General features: G+C 44.1%; 2 protein-coding genes across 2 annotated transcripts in view; one reads left to right on the top strand and one right to left on the bottom strand.

Annotated features, from left to right (window-relative positions):
- The window catches only part of abcc3 (ATP-binding cassette, sub-family C (CFTR/MRP), member 3), a 106,104-nt gene that overhangs the window by 51,933 nt on the left and 31,677 nt on the right, over positions 1-22,494 (bottom strand). The gene's annotated exons all lie outside the window — the stretch shown is intronic.
- radil2b (Ras association and DIL domains 2b) lies at positions 208-21,882 on the top strand. The gene is made up of 18 exons (XM_070852050.1): positions 208-326; positions 1,265-1,467; positions 2,135-2,309; positions 4,708-4,940; positions 5,919-6,379; positions 8,427-8,717; positions 8,834-9,259; positions 9,813-9,850; positions 9,938-10,164; positions 10,367-10,479; positions 15,771-16,035; positions 16,608-16,780; positions 17,589-17,733; positions 17,843-18,027; positions 18,904-19,336; positions 19,418-19,623; positions 20,290-20,429; positions 21,354-21,882. The coding sequence occupies exons 1-18, from the start codon at positions 208-210 to the stop codon at positions 21,445-21,447; spliced, it is 3,927 nt and encodes a 1,308-aa protein (XP_070708151.1). The 3' UTR covers positions 21,448-21,882.

Genomic DNA, 22,494 nt, shown 5'->3' on the forward strand with positions numbered 1-22,494 from the left:
CTGTGGCGCCTGTTCCGGAGTGCGTAAAATGAAGCAGCAGCTGAATGGCTTTGCGCCGCTTGTCCTGGATGAAACATCCCAGGAATGAGGCAAAGCAGTTTGTGCGCATCACAGGCTGATGGGAGGTGATAGGAACCCTTTGTTCTGATTTAGACTCATCTGCAACAGTTTCACCAGAGCAGGAATATCCAAGCCGAGCACACAGGAATGAATCAGATGACACTGTCCTCTGAGGAGCTGCGTTCTTTGCCACCGAGACCACCGACTTTACCTTCGCCAAAGAGACGGTTTGTCAAGTTGGGAAGGAAGACGAGTGATGGATCTCAGCAGTGAGTATCAAAAAATGAGTTCAATGAGAATGTGGTCGCTTCTCTGCTTTTCGTTTACAGAGAAAGTGTTGTTTTCTGCTCATGCTCTTAGAAACACCAGCTAGTCTTCTAGCTCTCCTCTGTTTTGAAGGGACCTCGGACAGCTCAGGTAATGAGGAGACTTATAGAAAGTACAGTGATTTAATGGAATAAAGGAGAAAAAAAAAAAGGTAAATATCAGGCTCCAAACTCACAAAAGTACATTTGAAACCATGTGTTCTTTTCCACAATCTGCTCACAGGCGGTCATATTCCATCACAGCGCTTTCTGTCCCTCCACTGCAGACTTCAAGCAGTTGCTCTAATGTTATTAATCAGAAATCTTAAGTCTTTTATATCCAAATGGTGGTGTAACTGCTCAGAACCTTTGAACCGTAGGGATAAGAAGCTTACAGGCTTGGTCAGAGGTAAAACAACACTTCACTATTTCATTAATGTGCTGGGAGAGCTGAGGGAGGCATGGTGACGGAGACTGGACGGCGCTGTGCTGGAGACAGACACGTATGTATGGGCTGCCTTGTAGCATGCTGATAGAAGCAGGTCTATCTTATTCTTTCTACTAAATACTTATATTTTCTCTTATTTATCACTTGACTTTGTCCTTTGCTGTCGCATACATTGAAGTTCTACGACAATTTTCTCTTTACACCATTCAACTCCTTCATTTCCCTCCTTTTTAACCATCCATCTCTCCATCCCGCTATTGACGTGATACTGAGAAACTGTTCACCCTAACAGAAACCGTTCTACCTCTCTTCACTGACCTTCGACAAAGAGTCAGTGTCAGAGGTGAAGTTCCAGTTCAGCTGGTGGCGTTTCAATGTCTCGCTCAAGGACACGTCTCCAGCGCAGGTCTTGGCTCTCCTAAAGGACCCATCCCTCTCCTCTGTTCATCAGATCAGCTTCATCCACTGGCAGTTCGTCCACCAGCAGGTCAGCCGAGGGCGCGGCCGTCAGACAGCCCAGCAAGAGCCGCATCCGTCGCCATACCAACCGCCTCTCGGGTGTCTTCCTCCGCGTCCCTGCCTCCAGCTCAGGCTTCATGGCTTTGGCAGCAGGCAAAAGGGCCTCGATGTCTATCCAAGCCAGGAAAGGCAGCAGTACGTCACTATGACTTTACATTTCTCCCTGCACGTTTGTCCCTGGATGGTGGTGTAGACAAGAATATTTGTGTTACTTTAAAGGAGCCACTTGGTTTCTACATACAGTAAAGATCAGTTTAGGAGTCACTGGTTTGTTCACTAACTGAGGACATAAAGTGTGAGAGACGTGGGGGCATTTCAGTGGCAGGGAGGGCCTAACAAAAAGGCGGTATTGGTTGGATTATGGGAAACGAAGGCTTGGAGAGTGCACCAGACTAAATACATAACTTTGCCCCCACTGTTTTCATCTTTCACCCTTGAGCCCCCGCCGGTTTCATGACGAGAGAAGAGACTAAGATTGGGGGTAAACAAACAAAAACATCACTGAATCAAATGGCAGTCATTAACATTGCATTTCACACTATGTTGAGGTGAAAGGGAGACGAACAAAGAAGGCATAAAAATGTCAATATGCATTCTAAAATTGCTAGATTTTTAAATGGGGTTTTGAATGACAATACTGCATAAGAGAAATGGAAAAACCAGCTCGACCGACATCCGTCAGCACACATATTCCATCATTCCTGTTGGTGAAGACCATGGGTTTATTGTGTGCAAACTGCAAAAATAGAACTGAGACACTGCATTTTAAAAAAAAAAACTTCTTTCCTTTGATGTCCTGCAGTTTTCTCTGCACATGCTTTAAGAGAGGACGACCCATCTGAGCTGTCCAATCAGATAACTGCTCCGGGAATCCTGAAGATATTTGGAAATGAAATCTGTGAGGGAGCTCACTATAAGAGTGTCCTGGCCACCACGCACTCTAGTGCAAAAGAGCTAGTCAAAGAGGCCCTCGAACGGTGAGACCATGTGTTATCTGTGCATGTGTATGTGCGTCTGCCTGCCACATGTGTCTGCTTTGTATGTGAGTCCTCGTGCGTCTACGCAGAGTGAGTTCAATCATGTCCGCGCTTCCTCTGATATACCTTTGTGCTACATCATCTGTATATAAAAGCAGTCAGAACAGTCCTTCACGCACAGCGTTTGGGTGGCTGATGAAAGGAGAGCGTGTACATGTTGGTGTGATTAATATAATTCAGATGAACAAAGTCGACTTGACCCGTTGTTCTGTTCATTATAATTGCAGCACAGTGCACACAGTGTGTGGAGTGCCAGTTCATTTAGTAGTTCTGAAAAGGTCTAGAGCAAACCACAGACTTGTGTGAAAGACAGCCAGTGTTGGCCAGGGCTCTGAGGAGGCCTGTGAAGGAGAGAGAACGTCTGTCAGTCTTTGCTTATGTTTCAGCCAAAAATATAATGGAATGATTAATACAAATGGTATTCAGCTTGTAGAGGAAAGTGCAAATCATTTTTATTTTCCCTCCCTGGAAATGTACACTGTAGCAGTGACAGCTAGTTATATCATTACTAGATCTCCTGTTTAGTAATGGGTTAGCAAATACACCAAGCACATGGCAACAATGTGAAGTTAATTTCTGCATTGTATGCAGGTTTAGAGGAATATCCATGATAAAATGTTACTTTGATTGGTTTAAAGAAGCAGCTGAAACCAACCTCTGTGAGGCAGGAGGTATACACGTTAGCACCTAGAAGTGTTTTACCTTAAAGCTGCTCTAATCAGTATTCTTGTACCAATAATGGATCACGCATACAATGTGAATGGAGTTGCATGAAATCATGAACCCACAATTTATCACCTGACTCTGCAGTCCCCCTCAGCTTTATGTGGCCAACAATCTCGACGGATGCGCCCCAACAGCCAGCCACAGGAGCGACACCACGTAGCCCACAGCTAGCCATAGCTGAACCATTTTAACATTAAGGTGCTGAAACGGAATGATCCCTTTGTTCATTTAATACCAGTGGTTGTCACGCAGCGGCAGAGACGATATGCTCGTCTGCGAATCCAGAATGGGCACTTTTATGCACAGCAGCAGTAACTTGAATAATTATTTAGAATTGTTAATTATCCCGTCAGGGCGACTGGATCAGTCGGGGTCTAAACATTCTGTGCTTGTCTACACATCAGACGGATAAGCTGTAACACAGAGATTATCCTGTCAAATCTTTTGCAATAAAGCAGCTGAGTTCTCAGCTAAATCAAATCTTTTTTTATTTTACTGTAAGTCAAAGTCTAAACTCAGTGTGCGACACGTTGCCAACTTGTTCCACTAATCAGTGAAATTAAACATGTTGACTGTGGCTATTAGTTTGAAACATGCCTAATATGATCAGCTCTGCAGGCATGCACAAAACAGGACCGGACCAGTTTCACATTAAGGTCCCGGAACAGGAAATGCTGGTACGCCGTTTCGGATTATTTCCCTGGATAAACCCACTCTGTACGCTACCTGCCCACTACAATGTGGAAAAAAATACAGTTAGCAACTACTTAGTTAACAGCTGAGTATATCGCGGCTAAAGACCTTGACATTTCCTTTGGAAAGTTGGTGAAGACCAAAGTAGAGCTAAAAGTAGACTAAATATTGGACTAACATCCGTATCGAGGCCAGAAAACATATCCAAAATGAGTGCCAATGTTGCTGAATGTGCAAATAGGCTGCTATTTGCTAATGCATGTACCAACTTTGCAAGGTGGTAATATGTCAACTTTGTATATACAGCTGGTTGCATTGCCCCCAAGTGGCCCAAATGACTAATACAAGCTTAAAGCGAACTCTTGTTTAACTTTGACTTTGAGTGACAATCCCAGGATAATGGTAAATGCTACCACATAGTGTAACAGCAGTATGACTCAGAAATGTTCACGAACAATAGCTAATATTAGCCGCTGGTCATACCAGACCAATTAAGAGACAACATCGAGCATATAAACAGAGCTGGGGGTGCCTTTCCCAGCTTCTACGAGGAAGGATGTGCTCATGGACTTCTTATGCAGCCCCTATGTGTTGGATTGTTATGGAGTCATTATAGTACAGCTGCTTTAAAATGATTCAAAATTATGGCATTTGTTGTTGTTTGCAGTGAGCAAGTGAAAACTGCTTTCTGCTTTACGCGTCAGATGCTTTGGAGGTTTGGATGAGTAGTGGCTCAGAGTCTATTTTATGATTTTACCATTAGGAGTCGCCAAAGTCTGAAATGTTCAAAGCCTACACATAGTGGCTTTAACGAGACACTGTTATGTATTGTGATTTACAGTGATTTAGCTAAACTCCTTTGGTCCCGTTAGTTTTTTATCAGTACCATGATTAGATTTGTCTTGACCATGTGCTCTAGGTACGGCCTGGGCAAGGAGGAGGCAGAATCCTATGTTCTCTGCGACACCATCGGCTCGACGGGGGGCCATCAGTGGAGGACAGAAGGGTTCCGAGTCGTGGGCGACAACGAGAAGCCCCTCCTCCTGCAGTCGCTATGGAAACCCAGGGAAGGCCTGGCCAGACGGTTCGAAATCCAGAGAAGGAGCTTGGTAGAGGAGAAGACGTCCAAAGACAAAGACACCATTACTGCTGGTACGGTGTCTGACTGCAGCCTCAGGGTGCTTTAGAGACCGATCTGCTCACAGTGCACCACATCCTAACTCAGGGTGTCTGCATGTCGAGGAATGACAGTTTTTACCATTTAATAAAGCATTGTCAGTATTAAATCCAGTTTTAGAGTTCTCACAGTAAAAATGTGGTTTGTTGGCCTGCTGTTTTTCCAGTGAACATCAGCCAGGCCCCGCAGACCAAACTATATTTTAATAGGTCTACGATTACTTTTTTTCTTTTTATTAAATTTCTGTGACAAATTTGGACTTCTATTCCATCCTCCCTGCCGTTAAAATGGTTCCAGAAACTTTAATGCTAAATTCATTGAACGCTGCAGACACCCTGCCTGTGATCTAATTAAACGTCTTGTAGTGACACACCCTCTCTTTACTCTTGTAACATAATGCTATAAAAGCTTTACACAGCAAAATATCTGATCCGCTCATATTTACAAAGCGTGATGCGACAGAAAAATAAGCAGAACTTTCCAGTGATGCGGGACACTAACGCTTTATGGCACCGTAAATGTGCAGGGCTGGCCACTCTCTGTCATCCCTGCCGTGGTTGACACAGCTGTGGTCATAGCTGAAAGAGTGTGTCCTGTTTTGTGTTTTGCTTTTATGAATGGCGCAGCTTGTGATAGCTTTCTATCAGCGTCAGCCTGTGGATGCCTGCTCCGTGGGTGAACTTTCCATGAGCTCTGTCTTTCTTTCCACTGAGGTCTGTTTCCTGTACGGGGCTTCTCCGTGTTGACTCTGGCATGAACACACTATGTACAAATGACCAAACACACACACAGGCACGCACACACCTCACCTTGCTTCAGGAAAAAAACAGGTGTTGCCCTATCACCACGTTCCATTACTCTTATGCTTGATGTATTTATTTAGATTAGCACACATTTTAACTGCAGCGTTCAGTCTAATCCCCATTTTATTTGTTTATCCGTCGCCCTGCTAGGTATCAATGCCCAGGCTCGGAAGCTGCAGAAGAGCCGCTCCAGAGTAACCTCCACCCTCATAGAGAGGACTATGGGACGGAGCAACAAACTGTGGAGGAGCAAAAGTGAGATGGACCTCTTAGACTCCGACACAGAGACCAAGCAGGACACAGATCACGATAAACGTCACAAGGATCGAAGCGAGAGCCTGAATCAAACTTCGGTGCAGAATTACGAACAACCAAAAGCGAGCCCAGAACAGAATCACATTCACAGCCCCGCAGTCCCCTCCGAGGGCTACGGCGGGTCGCAGGCCAAAACAGAGACCCTCTGTCCATCAGTGCTGAGAGGCGAGCGGGAGGGAGAGGAGTCAGAGAGGGAGGAGACGGAGAGCAGCGACGATAACACCACACAGTACTCTATTCACCCCCCTCACGACTGTCCATACCTGCTGTTGCTGCAGGGCTGCAGCCCCACACAGGTATCTCATTCAGACACACACACACAGACACACACACACACCGCAATAGAATGGAATAGTTCTGGGAGTAAAAGTCCCGTTCGTTTTGACTATGTCACATGACTCACAGTTGGAGCTCTGCAACAGTTTGGAACAACATGAAACTCCCAGTTAAATCATTAGTCAAATGACTTATTAGCACAAGCCTGATTGCATAAACACTTTGAGGTAGGCGTTAACTCCGATTCCCAAGGTACAATTCTGTTATGTGCACTGCTAACAGCAAGTGGAAACTAAATTCTAGGTCAGTTATTGGTAAACTCAACAACTACGTTCTGTTGTCAACTGTAGCAGCGCATTTGAAATGTGAAAAGCGAATTTGCGAATTACAAAACGTTCACATGTGCATCACATTACATTCAAAGTGATCAGTGCAGTGACTATAGCGCTACCCCCTTTACACACTGTAAAATACTTCAGCAGCTCTAACAGCATGTTTTTTCAGTGTACAGAGAGACAGAGGGGAGAATCGTTACGTGAGAGGTCAGTGAACTGTACTGTGTGTCAAAACACTGATCAGGAAACAGAGAACGACATCCCTGGCACTGCTTCCTGCCCGATTACACATGGTTTTAACTGTGGGCACATGTAGGCACACACATGGAGGCTAATCTTCACATCGCTGCTGTGATTCTGAATCTGCGTCACAATTGTTTTCCCAAAAGACCCTTCATAAGTAAGAGTATAATCATCTACCAGGGGAAATACTGTTATGAGCGAGGTTTAGGGAGGTTATCCGTGAATTAAGTCAGCTGGTCAAATCTGCCCGGGTGGAAAAGACAGACGTCACAAAGGGAACGTCAAACATAATAATCCCTGCACATTGTGCTTTCCACTCACCGTGATTGCTAAAACGTTGTTTGCCTAATCAGGCTTGGATCAAGACTCTAATTCTAATGCTGCCACATGATCAGACTGTTTTCACTGAGACTGTTGTCACGTAGCTGGTGGTGGAAGTAATAAATGCCTCTGCACAATATTAAGTCTCTAATTGGCTACTCGGTCTCTGGTTGACCAAACAAAACTGCCATTTCAGCTACAGCTCAAGTTTTATGTACGTCTGCTGTAAAATATCAACACCATAATATAACAATATTCCATTACAAGTAAAAGTTCTGCATTTAAAAATGGACTCAGGTAAATATGCAAGTATAATCACTAAAATGTGCTTAAGTATCAAAAGTAAAAGTACTAATTATGCAGTATTACAAACTGCATTCAAGTGTAAGCAGTATTTATCTTGATGAGGAGCACATTTTCAATTTTATATACAGTGAGGTAGTCAAATCTATAACAATGTATCATATTGTATAGACTGATTATTATGAAAAGTAACTAAAGGACTTAACAAAGTCAAGTCAAGTAGAAAGTACAATAGTTCCCGCTGAAATGTAGTGGAGTAGTTATAAGTACTGCAAAAGTGTACTTAAAGCTGCACTAATCAATATTTTCATGTCACATGATGGCTTGCTCTATAAAAGGTGACGCTCGTAGGGAATTTCCCGTCAGTTCCCTCAGCTACAGGGACCTTTAGCGTGTTTCAGCTCATTGTTTTGGTCACTTTACTGTGTTAATTCACTATTACCACCATCATTTCCACATGCGGGAGAGAGCTGCTTGAGGCAGAAAAGTTCCAATAAACCTGCAGAATTCTACCTGCCAAGCACCAAATAGCAGCAATTAGCATTTAGCATCTAAAAATACGATTTCTTGACTTGGTGGAGACCAAAGCAGAGCTAAAAGGAGCAGGAAAATTGAACATTCGTCAGGTGGCTAGAAAGACAACTCCAGATAAATGCTTATTGCTGCTGCACGTGTAAATAGGCAGGTGATTTCTAACACACAAATTAAACTTTGTAAACTATATTTTACCGCTGTTCATTTGGGGTAGAATAGAAACAGGAGAGAAGTGAGTTGGCTGGTTTGTAAAAGCGCAGCTGAAAATCAAGAATATCCCCTCGATTGCTTTAGATTGTATGGTAACTTTTTCATTTTTCTCTGCACTCAGGACTTTGTTATCTACCTACTTGCTGGGCCAAAAATTGTATTTGGGCGGCAAAGTGAAGGCGGCTGGAAGCCTGACGTCCCTCTCTTTGCTGTCGACATTCTTCCGAGACACTGCTATTTCCATCGCCACAGCGCTGGCAGCCCCGCCATGCTCTGCCCTTGTCAGGACGCCGTGGTCACGAGGAACGGAGAAGTGCTGAGAAAAGAAGAGCAGCTTAACCCCGGCGATGTCGTCGGGTTGGGACAGTGCTACCTTTTTCTTTTTAAGGATCCCTTAGCTTTGACACACAAGGTGAGTGTGAGATACAGGAGGGACAGGAAGATGAGGGCAGGTGGTACGTGTGCAAAGTATCCATTATAGAAATATACATATAAATCATGATTTTTGTTTCTTTATTGGAAATGAAGGAAGCAAGCAATGCGTCTCCTGAGCCCAGCCATACTGCTGTCCCCTGGCTGCTGGGTCACTCTGCCACTTCTGCCACTTCTGCCACTACAACAAGCCACACCAGAGAAACGCTCCTCTGCAACTCCTGCATCACAGCCTGCACTGACCTCCAGAGCTCAAGCAGCAAACAGTCTCCAAACGGAGGCCTTCCCTTTTTTAGATCACCCGAGGGCCACAGCCTGACTCTGAAATATGAGAGAGACGGCGAGGATCACATCGTCAAGGAGATAGTTGGTGCAGGAGGTAGCGGCATCAAAGACAGACCGCCGCTTACTGTCGCATTTCTGCTGTGCCTGTGTGTTCAGTATTCGTCCACATGTCTTCAGACCTCAGACCTGCGCAGGCTGCTGCTGCTTATTGCAAGCGGAGTTCAGACTGCTGTATGGGTGAGTGGTGGGAAAAAGTCACCAGCTACAGCTACAGTAGTTCACCAGCTAATCCTGAGAGTAGTCACCGTGTCTCCTAGTGTTTTTCTAGACGCTGACGTAATAACATTCTCACACAGGATTATCGCTGTGCCACTCTCTAATGTGATCAGGCTTTAAGAGCCTAAAGGCCGGCTTTTTTACCTTATCTTCAGACCCTGTCTTCTATAGAGACCTTATGTCGACTATTTACATGGTGCACATTTTTGAATTCATTTTGGCTTATTCACCAAAATTTAACAAACACACAGCAAATATGGGACAAGACTGTACTCTGGAATAGGATTATTGGTGTGTTTCTCAAAAGCTTTAGAAAGACAAAGTTGCCAAGTTTAGTCTGCATCTGATTGGCACTTAAAGCAACACCATGTAATTTATGGGATCAGGAATGACACATTATTCCTATTACAAATGAAAAGTTGAATTCAAAGGCAACTAAATGCATCACTGATCAATTCAATACACTCAATACACTCCTATAAATGAAAGTTGTTGCTTTTATGTTGTGATGCAGGAGTACACTAAGGACCTAGCTGAAGTTCAACCTGAAGTGTAAGTGCACCTCACTGTTTTTCTCCAGCAATCCATCGTTTTAGTTCACAGACTACACTGTAGATCTTTTTTATTCTGTATTTGCAGCCTTAATGGTGAAGGTTCGAACCCAGAGGACCTCCAGGCTCTCAGCCTACATGAGGTGATTCCAGGACTGCGCCCCCTGGTGGTGTGGATGTCCAACAGCCTGGAGCTGCTGCAGTTCATCCAGAACCAGCTGCCTCTTATTCTGGAGTGGAGAACCCGAAAAGAGCAGGGACAGGAAGATGAAGACGAAAGGGGAGATGAGGAGAACAAGGAGATGGACAACTTGGGTTAGTCACCTACAGAGCTTTAAATTTGATATGATGATACAAGCATCATGAAAGTAGTTAACTGACGACATATCAGCCTCGCCACAGTTTACTTTTTATCTCACTGACAAAAACCTTAGCGTTGCCTTGTGAAATTAAAACATGCATTCCATTTGTCACTGGAGTATAACTACATCTGCATAATTCATAGATATATTTTCAGCCCTGTTGGAGCTACGTCTGTCCTGTGTCCGTTCTGCCAGTGAGCAGTCAGTGGCTGTCCTGGAGGAGGTCATCATGCTCGCTTTCCAGCAATGTGTGTACTACATCACCAAGGTGAGAGGAGGACCAAGCACACACCTATAGCATACACTGAATTTAGATAGACTTACTGTACTGGCTCGTTAAGCTACATGTTTGTGGGGAAGGCAAGTAAGGCAAGTAATGGCTTAGATATATTTGTAGCTAAGTGTCTCTCAGGGGAAACTAAACATGCACCATACCTTAGCCACTTTTCTTGGAGTCAATCCAGGGCTGTGTAGCAGCTGCGTGTGTTCCTCTCACAGATGGATATGATGTGTAGTTAAAGAAAGGAAAATAATCAGAGACAGGCTGAGAAGAAAGAGGCCAGTTAGTCACTCTGACAGCTTTCTAATAGACCAGCGAGCCACACTGCCAGACCACACTGGGGGCATTATGACATGGGAGAGAGACAGGACACCATGGGCCTTGTGTGTGTGTGTGTGTGTGTGTGTGTGTGTGTGTGTGTGTGTGTGTGTGTGTGTGTGTGTGTGTGTGTGTGCATGTTGGGGGAGGATGAAGGAATCAAGTCAGGGGTCTCCAAGTGCTACTGGGGGAAGCTTTACATTGCGACCTGTAATATTTCAGTTAGACAAGTACAGCTGAAAAGATTAATCAATTATTGCTAATAAAGTGCTATGTTGATAATTATGGTTCCAGCTTCTCAAATGTGAGGATTTGCTGCTTTTCCTTAATTTTTTATAACAATTTTTTATTTATTTTTAATAATGTTGAGGATTAGACTGTTGGCTGGACAAAAACAGGCTGTGTGAGGTGTCAGTTTGGGCTCTGGGTCATTGTGACAGCATTTGTCACTATTTTCTGATCAATTGATTGATTAATGGGGTTTAGATGGATTAATCCAGAATGGAAATAATCATTTGCAGTCTGATACAATAAAGTTCAAAATGAACTCCACTTCAACCAACTACAACAGTGAAATCCTGCTTTTACATGAATGCATGAGGAATAATATGGTGGTGACCAAAACAGAACTAAAAGTAAAGTGACTGTTGGATTTATGTTTGTTGGGTGGCCAGAAACACGACTCCAAAAAATGTTGCTAATATGTGCTCAATATGTGATTAGGAAACTGATTGCCACCATACTGTCCCCAAGTAGCCAAAAGGTGTATTAATGCTGCTTTGATTTGATTTGATCCCAATAATTGAACAACTGTAGATTTATGTTATTAGCTGAAATTAATTTCTTCAAACACAGTAATTATTCAAGGCTAATAAGAAGTGAGGAATCACACATTTAAAGAGAGATTTACTGACACCACAGGATATCTGGGTAATGAGGTCCTCTAAACTTTTCTCAGGCTGGCTCCATTGAGTCTCCCTGTATGTGAAGATGAATAACAAAGCTTTAAACGCTGCATTTGATTGTGCTAAGTTTGCATCCTGCTGTACTCTCACTGTGTTACTCAGAAAAAGAGAAAATGGCTTTCCATTGTAGCCACAGTATTCAGTTGTGTGCAGTTTCGCTGAAGCACCACACCCATTGCATGGAATTGTGCCGAGAAACTTTCAGTTTCCAAATTTCCAGTTGAGCTGTGTGGGTGTGGGTAAAAACATTGTCCAAATATATTAATGAGGAGACTGGCCTATTTGCATTCATACAGCATCTCAGCATTTCTTCACCCTCGGTCAGCTGCCGAAGTAGAGCTCAGAGCTGACGGCTGAGCTGGTTACCCACTCGGATTCTGTCCTGCACAGGCCCTCCAATGACCTCGATGCTCCAAACCGGGAAGGCTCAACGTAAAAAAGAGAACCATGTCAAATAGCAAGCCACATCACAGATAGCATTAGCACAGCGCTGGTCTGACAGGCTGTTAGCAGCAGCCAAGCCACGGTCTCATGTGTCCTGCCAGATGGAACTCAGATGGACTCTGTGCCTGATGCGCCAGCTTTGAGCCATCCTCTATGTCAGTTTCCATACAGGAAGGAAGTCAGTGATATGTCATTGTATCTCTAAAGAGGAAGCTATAGGCATTCCTCAATAGTTGCTGTCCTGCAAGTTTTAGACTTTTTTGCCCAGTGCAGGAGGATGTGGTTATCTAACTACCTGCCTCAGACAGCATTTATTTCTCTCAGTATGTCTGCCCGATGAACCAAATGACTTCCAGATGTGGTTTGTCAGTAAATCCATAAATAATCCTGAAGTATAATACAGTATGCTCATGAAGTTTGAACTTGCAGGATCTGATTTAGATTTGATGTAAATTGACATGTTGCATTATAGTCTAAATTCCCCTGTCCTGACAATTTACAAGTTCACAGATTTGCTCCCAGAGAGACATAGGAGACGTACCGGGTTTAGTACAACAGTGATGTTAAATGATGCAACTGTGGAATCTCTTAATTAAACTTTCAGCGTTTGTGATCCAAGAAATGGTTCAACAAAACCCCAAAAATATTCTGGTGTGCAGATGGTCAAAAACTGGAATGGCTGTTTCATGACAGTCTCCCCCCTGTCTGGACCAAAGTGATGGGCTGACTGACTGAGAGCCATAAACTGCATTGTGTATAAACACAGTAACTGCATAAACACAGTTCTGGTGATCATAGAGAAGAGGAGGGAACAGAAGAATCATTTCAGTGTGGAGGGAGACCTGTTCCCTGTTTAAACAGCATTTTCAGATTTAGCTCGTAGGCCCAGTGTGGACAGTGTGGTCTCAGTTTTTCTTGGCCTTGTCAGTTAATCTAGGCTTGCCGTGTCATCCATCATGACTGTCACTTCACATCAAGCTGTCATCCACATCCTTCCTGGACTGACAGGCCAGAATTTGTGGGGAATGTGGTGAAGTCACCGGTGTCAAGCTGAGGAGTAACCTGGCAAAGGCTTAATAATTTAGGATAGATAATTTAGTATCTTTCCTTTCCCTTTGCTGGTTGACATAGTGATTTATGGCCGTGCTTACCTCAGTGTAGCCAGTCTGACACAGGGTTCAGTTTGTGCAGGGGAGATGTTGGTAGATGTTTTAAAGGTGCAATGTGTAAGCTCTAGCCCTAATTTTAGTTTCAAAATTCACCCTTACACGTACTTTTGCGTAATACCACTCTGTACCTGAGGGGTGATAGTGAGTCACTGCAGTCTCCAGTCTGCCCTCAGTCCAACAAGAGAGGAAGAAGAAGTAGCACTGCACCAGCTAACAGCTAACGGTGGATCTTTTGTGCAACACCACAAACTGTACCGAAAAACATCCCAGATCCAACGGCCGTAGCTCCTTCAAACTCTGCTACATTTCTGTTTCAAGCTCTTTGGTTTGGATTAAGAGCAGCAGACTTTGAAGTGATCAGTTCCCACGTTGGAGGCACTGGAAATGAAACGTGGGGTCTAGATTCAGAGACCCGGCAGTTGCTGCTCACGTCATTTTACGACCACCAAACGCAAGAGCTGGCTGTGCAAACATTCCACAGGAGAGGGCAGAGAACGATGGCTGAGCGAACCCAGCTTGGACCTTCTGTTCTGGGCTAAAGTCTCAAGCAATGCTCAATGCTCAAGCTGATCCACATCCTTACAGAGACCTGATCCGCATCCTTACTGAGACCTGATCCACATCCTTACAGAGACCTGATCCACATCCTTATAGAGACCTGATCCACATCCTTACTGAGACCTGATCCGCATCCTGATAGAGACCTGATCCACATCCTTATAGAGACCTGATCCACATCCTTACAGAGACCTGATCCACATCCTTACTGAGACCTGATCCACATCTTTACAGAAACATGATCCACATCCTTACTGAGACCTGATCTACATCCTTATAGAGACCTGATCCGCATCCTTATAGAGACCTGATCCATGTCTTTACAGAGACCTGATCCACATCCTTATAGAGACCTGATCCACATCCTTAAAGAGACCTGATCCACATCCTTACAGAAACCTGATCCACATCCTTACAGAGACCTGATCCACATCCTTATATAGACCTGATCCACATCCTTACAGAAACCTGATCCACATCCTTACAGAGACCTGATCCACATCTTTACTGAGACCTGATCCACATCCTTACTGAGACCTGATCCACATCCTTACAAAAACCTGATCCACATCCTTACAGAAACCTGATCCACATCCTTACTGAGACCTGATCCACATCCTTACTGAGACCTGATCTACATCCTTATATAGACCTGATCCACGTCTTTACAGAGACCTGATCCACATCCTTATATAGACCTGATCCACGTCTTTACAGAAACCTGATCCACATCCTTATATAGACCTGATCTATGTCTTTACAGAGACCTGATCCGCATCTTTACGGAGACCTGATCCACATCCTTGTAGAGAAATCTGAATCCAGACAGAAGTGGTAACATTTGATTAAATCGGCTTATTTGGGGCACTTCATGCTCATCCATGTGACATGAGGGTAATCGGTGTGGGTGGGGAACAAAAGGCGCCACTGGTGAGCAGCTATTCCAACTGAAGACACATCATGATGACTACAGGCGCGCTGTAAGAGGCTTGCGTGTAGACTGCGTGTTTACTGGTCCATCACAGTGAATGCACAAATAAGCAGGCAACACAGAATACACACTTCTTTGACTCTGGAATAATGCGTGCCATGGATGCATGTGGTAATCCCAGGATGAATGAGTCCTCTCTGGCTTGGCTCGCCCGAGCGACATTTTCCAACCAGAAACACTGCAAGATTATTTGGCTTAATGTTCACCCATTTCCATTGTCTCATGTGTGATGGGAGCTGTGGCTGTTATGTTCTACTGTTCATGTTCAGCCTGCCTCGGGGCGGCGGGGCCTTACAGTAAGTGTAAAATGATCCGCTCAGGGTGGATTCCTACAGAGCTCTTCACTCAGCAACCCTGTTGCAGCTCCATGCCAAGCCCACATGAGCCATATTCAGCTTTTTAGGAATGTGGATCTATGGCTGGCGCTGGCTTCGGAAGCTTGGTGGGTGTAAGAGTGAGATTGGAGGGGAAGGGGGATGTCTGTGTACAATTAACCCGAACAAAGCTATCGTTGTCCGGGGGTGCTCCGAAGAGCAGCAAGGACCTTTGGCTGAAAAGGAGGAAATGTTATAAACTCTGTCTCTCTTATTCCTGCTGATGTTTCTGTCTAATCTTGTGTCAGCTGTGTTGTAGTGTGAGTAACACAGAGAGACAGACACGCAGAGGCAATATGGGTGGTCTGAAATCTGGTCTAGATGGTTACATGTTTTAGTTTATCCCAGCGATCAGAACATCCACCGCACAACGTTAACTTTTCCAACCTCAAATTGACCCACAGGAATTGTCAACAGTCTCCAGTTCCACTCACTCTCATGCTTGTTTCTGTCCCGTCAGGTCCTCTACCCCGTCCTGCCGGGCCTTCTGGACTGCAACCCTTTCAGTGAGAGTCCTCACCTGCTGACGACTGGCGAGAGTGCTCGGGTGGCGGGTGGCGGGGGATTGCAGCTCCCTGGTGAGATCCAGCATCTCGTGGAGATTCTGACCGAGACGTGGAGGCTACTGTCTGACTGTCAGCTGCACCCGGAGATTTCCTCTCAGCTCATTGGCTACCTCTTCTACTTCATCAATGCATCACTCTTCAACTCACTCATGGAGAGAGGTACCATAGATAGATAGATAGATAGATAGAGGGATAGATGGATGGATGGATGGATGGATGGATGGATGGATAGGTTTTGCTGTGACTGCTCTGCTCTCTAGTGGCTGTCCAGAGACATGACAGTGGCTACAGAACCTGTGGATCAATACACATTTGGTGCCATTTGGTGCTATAGAGGGTGTCTTCTGCACTAGACAGAGTATAAAGGACTGACTCATAATAAGCTATATTGCCTGTATGATATGCTGATGGCCTTTGGCGCCAAGGAGTAAGTTCCATTACATTTCATTGTTGGTTGTGCTCTTTTCATGGGATTGGTCGACAACAATGATAATATAGTCATGTCAGTCTTATCCTTCAATATCAGAGGGATTGTTGTTTTACTGTAGCGGTTTTACAGTCTTGGGTACCCGTGTAGCTGTCAAAACTGTAACACTTTTATTGTTTTTCATAAAAAGGCAGATTTCAGTCTGCACAGATCGTGTGGAACACATGGATCTAACAGCTGAAAGCACCCAAGTAAAAGAACAAAGAGCTGATTTGACGGATGACTCTCCCCCGTGTGTGCACAGGCTCTGAGCCAGGCTTCTACCAGTGGTCCAGAGGCATACGCATGCGGGCCAATCTTGACTTGCTCCTGGACTGGGCCCATGCAGCTGGACTGGGAGAGCTGGCCTTGAAGCACACACACACACTCTCGTCGGCCATCAATCTGCTGGCTACGCCTAGAAAGAATTTACTGCAGGTAAAAACAGTCTCACACACACACACACGCACACTCCACATTCAGCAGAGTTTATCCAAGTATAAATAATCATCTGAGACGTCACAGGTTGTGGATTTAGTCATGTGATATCTGAAGACTGGACAAAAAATCAGTGTGTGTGTGTGCGCATGTACCTACACACTTACATACACTTACATATAGACATATGTGTGGGTGTGTATTCAAATACGGACTGACAAAAATAAATTCCATACCTTACAAGGTATCAGACTCCCATCCATGAATTGAAATATAGATATAGAAACTGTAAAAAGGACTTCTACAAGTTTTTTTCAAGTTTTCTTTTATTTTGACATAATAAATATCACCAAAACACTGTGTATATGGTTAAAACATATATAATTGAAATAAAAACTTCCATTAATGTGGAAATCCTTCATAATGTTTGAGAACGTATACATTGTCTCATTTGAAATGTCTAATGGGGAGGACATACAAACAATCTATAACATATTTTGTTTCCTTAAGGGGTTGTGAAGGGGTTCCTACCGACAGCTATGGGCGCCAACTGTTAAAAGGGTCCCGACTATAGACTGTGTTCATAAATCTGAACAAATGAGTAGAAAACAATACATTCACTTATTAATCACTATTAGTAAAAAATACATTAATTTACAAAAAATGTGTGTTTGAATAATATTAACGAATGATGCAATTTACTGTAGGAAAGAATAAACCGTATTCATTCAAAATGTTTTATTTGAGGTCTTTATTTGTCTTTTTTGGATCTCTGTGTGTGTGTGTGTGTGTGTGTGTGTGTGTGTAGACGTCTTGGGTGTCCTTGAGGTCGGACTTCCCTGCCCTGAGCCCGGCCCAGTTGAACCACCTGCTGAGTCTTTACAGCCCGGCGTCTCCCTGCAGACACACCTGGACTCCTTCTGTTCATGAGCAGGCTGCAGCACACCGCGCTGGTGAGGCGTCAACACACTGGTCAACTATCACCCCTGCCTTAATTCACAACACCAACTAGGAAAACGTCATCTGGAACATTTTTATTTCAATGCAATATTCTTTCCTCAGCTGATATCCTGGAGAGTTTTGACACCCACCACCCTCTGGTGCTGCCAGATGGGGGCTACCAGTTCCAACTGGGAGGGGAGGTAACAGATTCCGTCCTGAGGGAAGAGCTGGACAAGCTCAAAGAGTTCATTTCCACCCTCTCTGTCTCCCAATCCAGTGAGGATACAGCTACCGAGGAGCAAAAGGTACAAAAACACCGTTCATGCCTTCTGATTTTTACATCACGCATGAAACATTTATACTGATCACCATGAATATTGCTGAAAAAGTTGGGAAATGTGATTACTGCCGAATTTATGCTGAGCTGAGGGGGCAAAATTAGCATATAGAAACGAGTGAGCGGCATAAAGGGTGACAGGGCTTTAATTCTACCTTAAAGAAGCTTCTGAATAAAAAATGACAGCTGCTTCTTCCTCTTCTGCAGACCGACAGTAGCAGAGATGTATCGGTGCCTATCATCACTTCACAAGAGAGCTTAAAATACAAGCAGGAGTCTTCAGGCATGCCGGCTGTTACCATGTGCACCATAATACTGTACTGTGTCGGCATGCTAACAACTGCTAAGTGGCATTAAACACAAAGTTCAGCTGAGGCTGTTGGGATTGTCTTGTTTATGGGTGTTTGGTCATAAGATGAGGTATTGGAGAGATAAAAATGCTGACCTGATGATGGCGCTAGCTGAAGAGCAAAGAGTTTACCAAAGTCATTAGGATTCATCCTGGGAGGGAAATGAATGTGCTTGCCAAATTTAACAGAAATCCATCAGACAGCTGTTCATCAAAATCCACAAATGTCAGCTACATCGTGGTGATACCAAATTTGACTGCATTCTACCCAATAATTGTTGAGATATTTCAGTAAAACCCCAAAACATCTACGTGCTGCAAGAGTGAGAGAAAACCAGTGTCTTTATTATGATTATTAAAAGACACGTATGCCCGTCCATCCAATAGTTTCAGTCTGGAACGAAATAAACATTCCAGCTTTTAGAACTGCTGAATCCCAATTTACAAATGTGGTTTTCCAGTTTATCCTCATTCTAAGGTTGTCATTGTTTTCAGGGCGGTCCGTTTCCTGTTGAGGCCAAACTGACTAAAATGGATGTCCCTCCTAAAGCCACTCTGGAAACCTTGGATACCTCACCAGTTGACATGGTCTTATCTCAGGCCCATCACCTCCGGTCCCCTTCTACCACCCCTGGTGCCTTACCTCCATCACCACCCTCTCCCTCCCCCACCCAGTACCTGGATGAGTTCAGCTCCTGTGGTGCCCTCCTTCTGTCGCAGAGGCTAAGAAATCTGGAGCTGCAGAGCAGAGAGCGTGAGACCAGTGAGATGAGGAGGTCGGCTCTGGACCCCTCCTGTCTCCTCACCCCACCCAACACCCCCCACATCATATACCCTGCTGATTTGGTGAAGGCGTACAAAGGGAAATGGGTGAAGAGTGACAGTGAGACACTTCCCTGGTCCTCAGGCGTAGATGCACATGATGAAGGTACGGTAAAGAAAGACATTCGTGCTCTTCTTCTGTTTATCTGTAAAAGAAAAGTGAGCATGTCCTTGATTTTCTCCTTAGGTGGATTAGTGTTTGAATGTCTGGCTGCACTGAAAGAAGACCATTTGAAATCAAAATGCTCCATCGCGAAGAGATTTGATGAACTCAAAGAGGAGGCGGAGGAGCAGGAGGTGGATGACCATTACGATGACAATAATGACGAGCTTTTTAGCTTGGAGCTGGAGCGAGGTGAAAGAGGCCTTGGTCTTGCTCTGGTAGACACAAGGGTGAGTGCCAGAGACGTAGAACCGGTTAGAACTAGTTAGAGGTGAACAGACCTGAAGCAGCCAACCAGAGAAGGAAACGCTGGTGTTTCTTCTGCTGTTCCAAACACGTCTGAGCTAGATGCACACACTTGATCTGTTCACGGACTCTCTTCTGGTGAGCCTGTTGGTCTGGGGCTTATGGGAAATGGTGTTCATTAAAGGCCGCTCAAACATAGATATTTAATAAACAGCAATACTAGATATTAAATTATCATACAACACAAGAGAGTGTTGAATGAGCTTGTGTTTTTCGGTGGCTGAATATTTAGCTTTGATTTGTGTTCTAGCAAATGTCTGTGGGATTTTCAACAAGGTTTCTCACTTTTGGAACAGAGCCCAGAAGGAGGTGGGCGGCTTTCTGTCGGGGTCCGTGTTGGACCACCACAACAGTGGCAATTCCTAAATAAAACAAATGACACCTTTCAGATTTAGTTGATATCTTTTCACCTTTGCTTGCTGTACGTGGCTGCCACGCCCCTACTGGGTGTAGATTTGTTCTCATTTGGAGTTTACTTAAGGTCTTTCTGTGCTTCTGACCCACTAACTCCAAATGATGTGGCAATAGTTATACCAAACCATTAGCGCTTTTTGTGTTATTTACTCTGTTGTATCGACCTCATCTTCCAGGACACTTCCCTGAGGTTGAAAGGTGTCTTCATCCGCGCAGTGGTCCCGGACTCTCCTGCGGCCCGCTGTGAGCGGCTGGCTCCCGGAGACAGGATCCTGGCTGTTAATGGAGTCAGCCTGCTTGGACTGGACCACCAGAGGTGAGAATGAGTGCGGGTTCAGTCAAGCTTTCCATAACCAAATTGTCTTGAGCATTTTTCCGGTGACTGCTCCTGTTCTGGTGTGACATAACTTTTGAGAACATTTCTATGAAATGTGACACTGACTAAATGAATACCTAGTTAAAATACACTACTCACTAAAAGTTAGGGATATTTGGCTTTCAGGTGAAATTTCAGGATGAACCTAAAATGCATCCTAACCTTTCCAGGTGAACTTAATGTGACCTTCTCTAAACCTTTGAATGCACATGTCCAACTGTTCAGTGTTTCAGTACTTTCTGCACAAGTTGCTGTTCTCTAACAAGAAGCTTAACAGCAACATTCACAACAGGTTTGATCCATGAATCCACCAATACATTTCCTGCTTCAGTTAGAATTGGTATTTAAACAGTCCTCCTCATCCTGCTGTTCACATTCTGACATCATGAGACCAAGACGACACCTAACAGTTGATCAGCAGCACCTCAACACTGGAGGCTTCAAACAGGAAGTCCTCAGACGGAGGTGTTCACTGAGCTTAGAGGGTCACAGAGTGTCATCAGGAGGTTGGAACAGTGATACAGAGACTGGAAGAGTCACAGAAAGGAGAGGAGTGGACGTCCTTTGGCCACATCCCAATTTATTGAGACACTGAACATGTTTTGTTGTGGTATACCTACCACTGTTGTTAGATTTTCTTTCAATAAATTGTTTAAGATGAAGAAACTACCATTGCATGCTGATACTTAAATGCCCTACTTTCATGATATAATATCACTGTAGCATTCACTTTTTACATTTTCCATAAATTTCACCTGAAAGTCGAATATCCCTAACTTTTAGTGAGTAGTGTATATGTGTACGAATAGTGAAACATTAGCAGACATCTAATAATTCTATCTATTTTTTCTTTGGCTCTGTCAGTGGAAAGGAGCTGATCCAGTCGTCAGGTGACAGACTCAGGCTACTGGTGGCCAGATCAGACTGGATGGCGAAGTCCGTCCAGTCTGAATGCTGACAGCGGAGACCGTTAATGCACTGCGGGTGCACGTGAGGATAACATAACAAGTTCAGAACACGAACCTTTACATAACGATATGGGCGTCGAGACGACAGAAATGCACTACAGACAGAGCTGTGTTCTGGTGGAAACTGAGATGGTTTTAGCTGCTAATTGTAGTTGTACGGCTTTTTAGATGCAATAGCATGACAGTAATTATCTGTGTGCATGTTTGATGTCGTGTTTCAGTTACTGCAGCATTTTGAAAGGAGGGTTCCCACAGTAAAGTTGGTCTGATGTAGCAGAGCTCTGCAGCACTACACGTTAGTCTGTTAAAAAGATAACAAGCACCAACTACGGTGTAATCATCGCCATTCATAAATGTGTTTTTTTATTCATCATTTGGACATAATAAGTGGATGTGTTGTTAATAAATGGTAGAGTGAGTGACAAATAAACCATTAAAACATGCTTTTCATGCGCTCCACCAATTTGTTTTTCCCACTGTTCATTGTTTTTTGTCTGTTTTTTACTAATTACCATCGGGGCTGTTTAAAGCTGCTCATGCCTTTTGTGTTTCAGCAATAAATACATTTTAATCCTCTGTCGGTGTCGTTTCCATTCAGTCAAGTGAATGTACTTGAACTTACATGCTCACCTCTCCACTTGTGTTCAATTAAAAGGTGGAGAAACGTTGGAGAGCCTGTAACCGGCCTGTAGCTGCTCTAGTTAGCAGTTAGGTTCATAGATTCCAACTATGACTCAGTTCTACAGGGAAAGATGACAGCTGCTGTGATATTCACTAATCTGTTTCGTCTGGATTCTCAGTTTGTGCCAACTGCTGCATTTTTGCTAAAATAGTTCTGCTTCTCTAAGTGAAGCCAACGTAAGAAAACATCCACCCTGACGTCTTGTCTAAGAGGAGACAGCTACCACAGATATTCTGACATCTCTCGTATGCAACGTTAGTTTCCTCAGTATTCTCTGTCTGAGAATAATCCCTCAGAAAGATTTGCAGAGAATCAGGTCACACATTTAGCACACAAACACATTATCTGTATCAGA

The sequence above is a fragment of the Pempheris klunzingeri genome, chromosome 20 (assembly GCF_042242105.1).
Source record: "Pempheris klunzingeri isolate RE-2024b chromosome 20, fPemKlu1.hap1, whole genome shotgun sequence".
NCBI classification, from domain to species: domain Eukaryota; kingdom Metazoa; phylum Chordata; class Actinopteri; order Acropomatiformes; family Pempheridae; genus Pempheris; species Pempheris klunzingeri.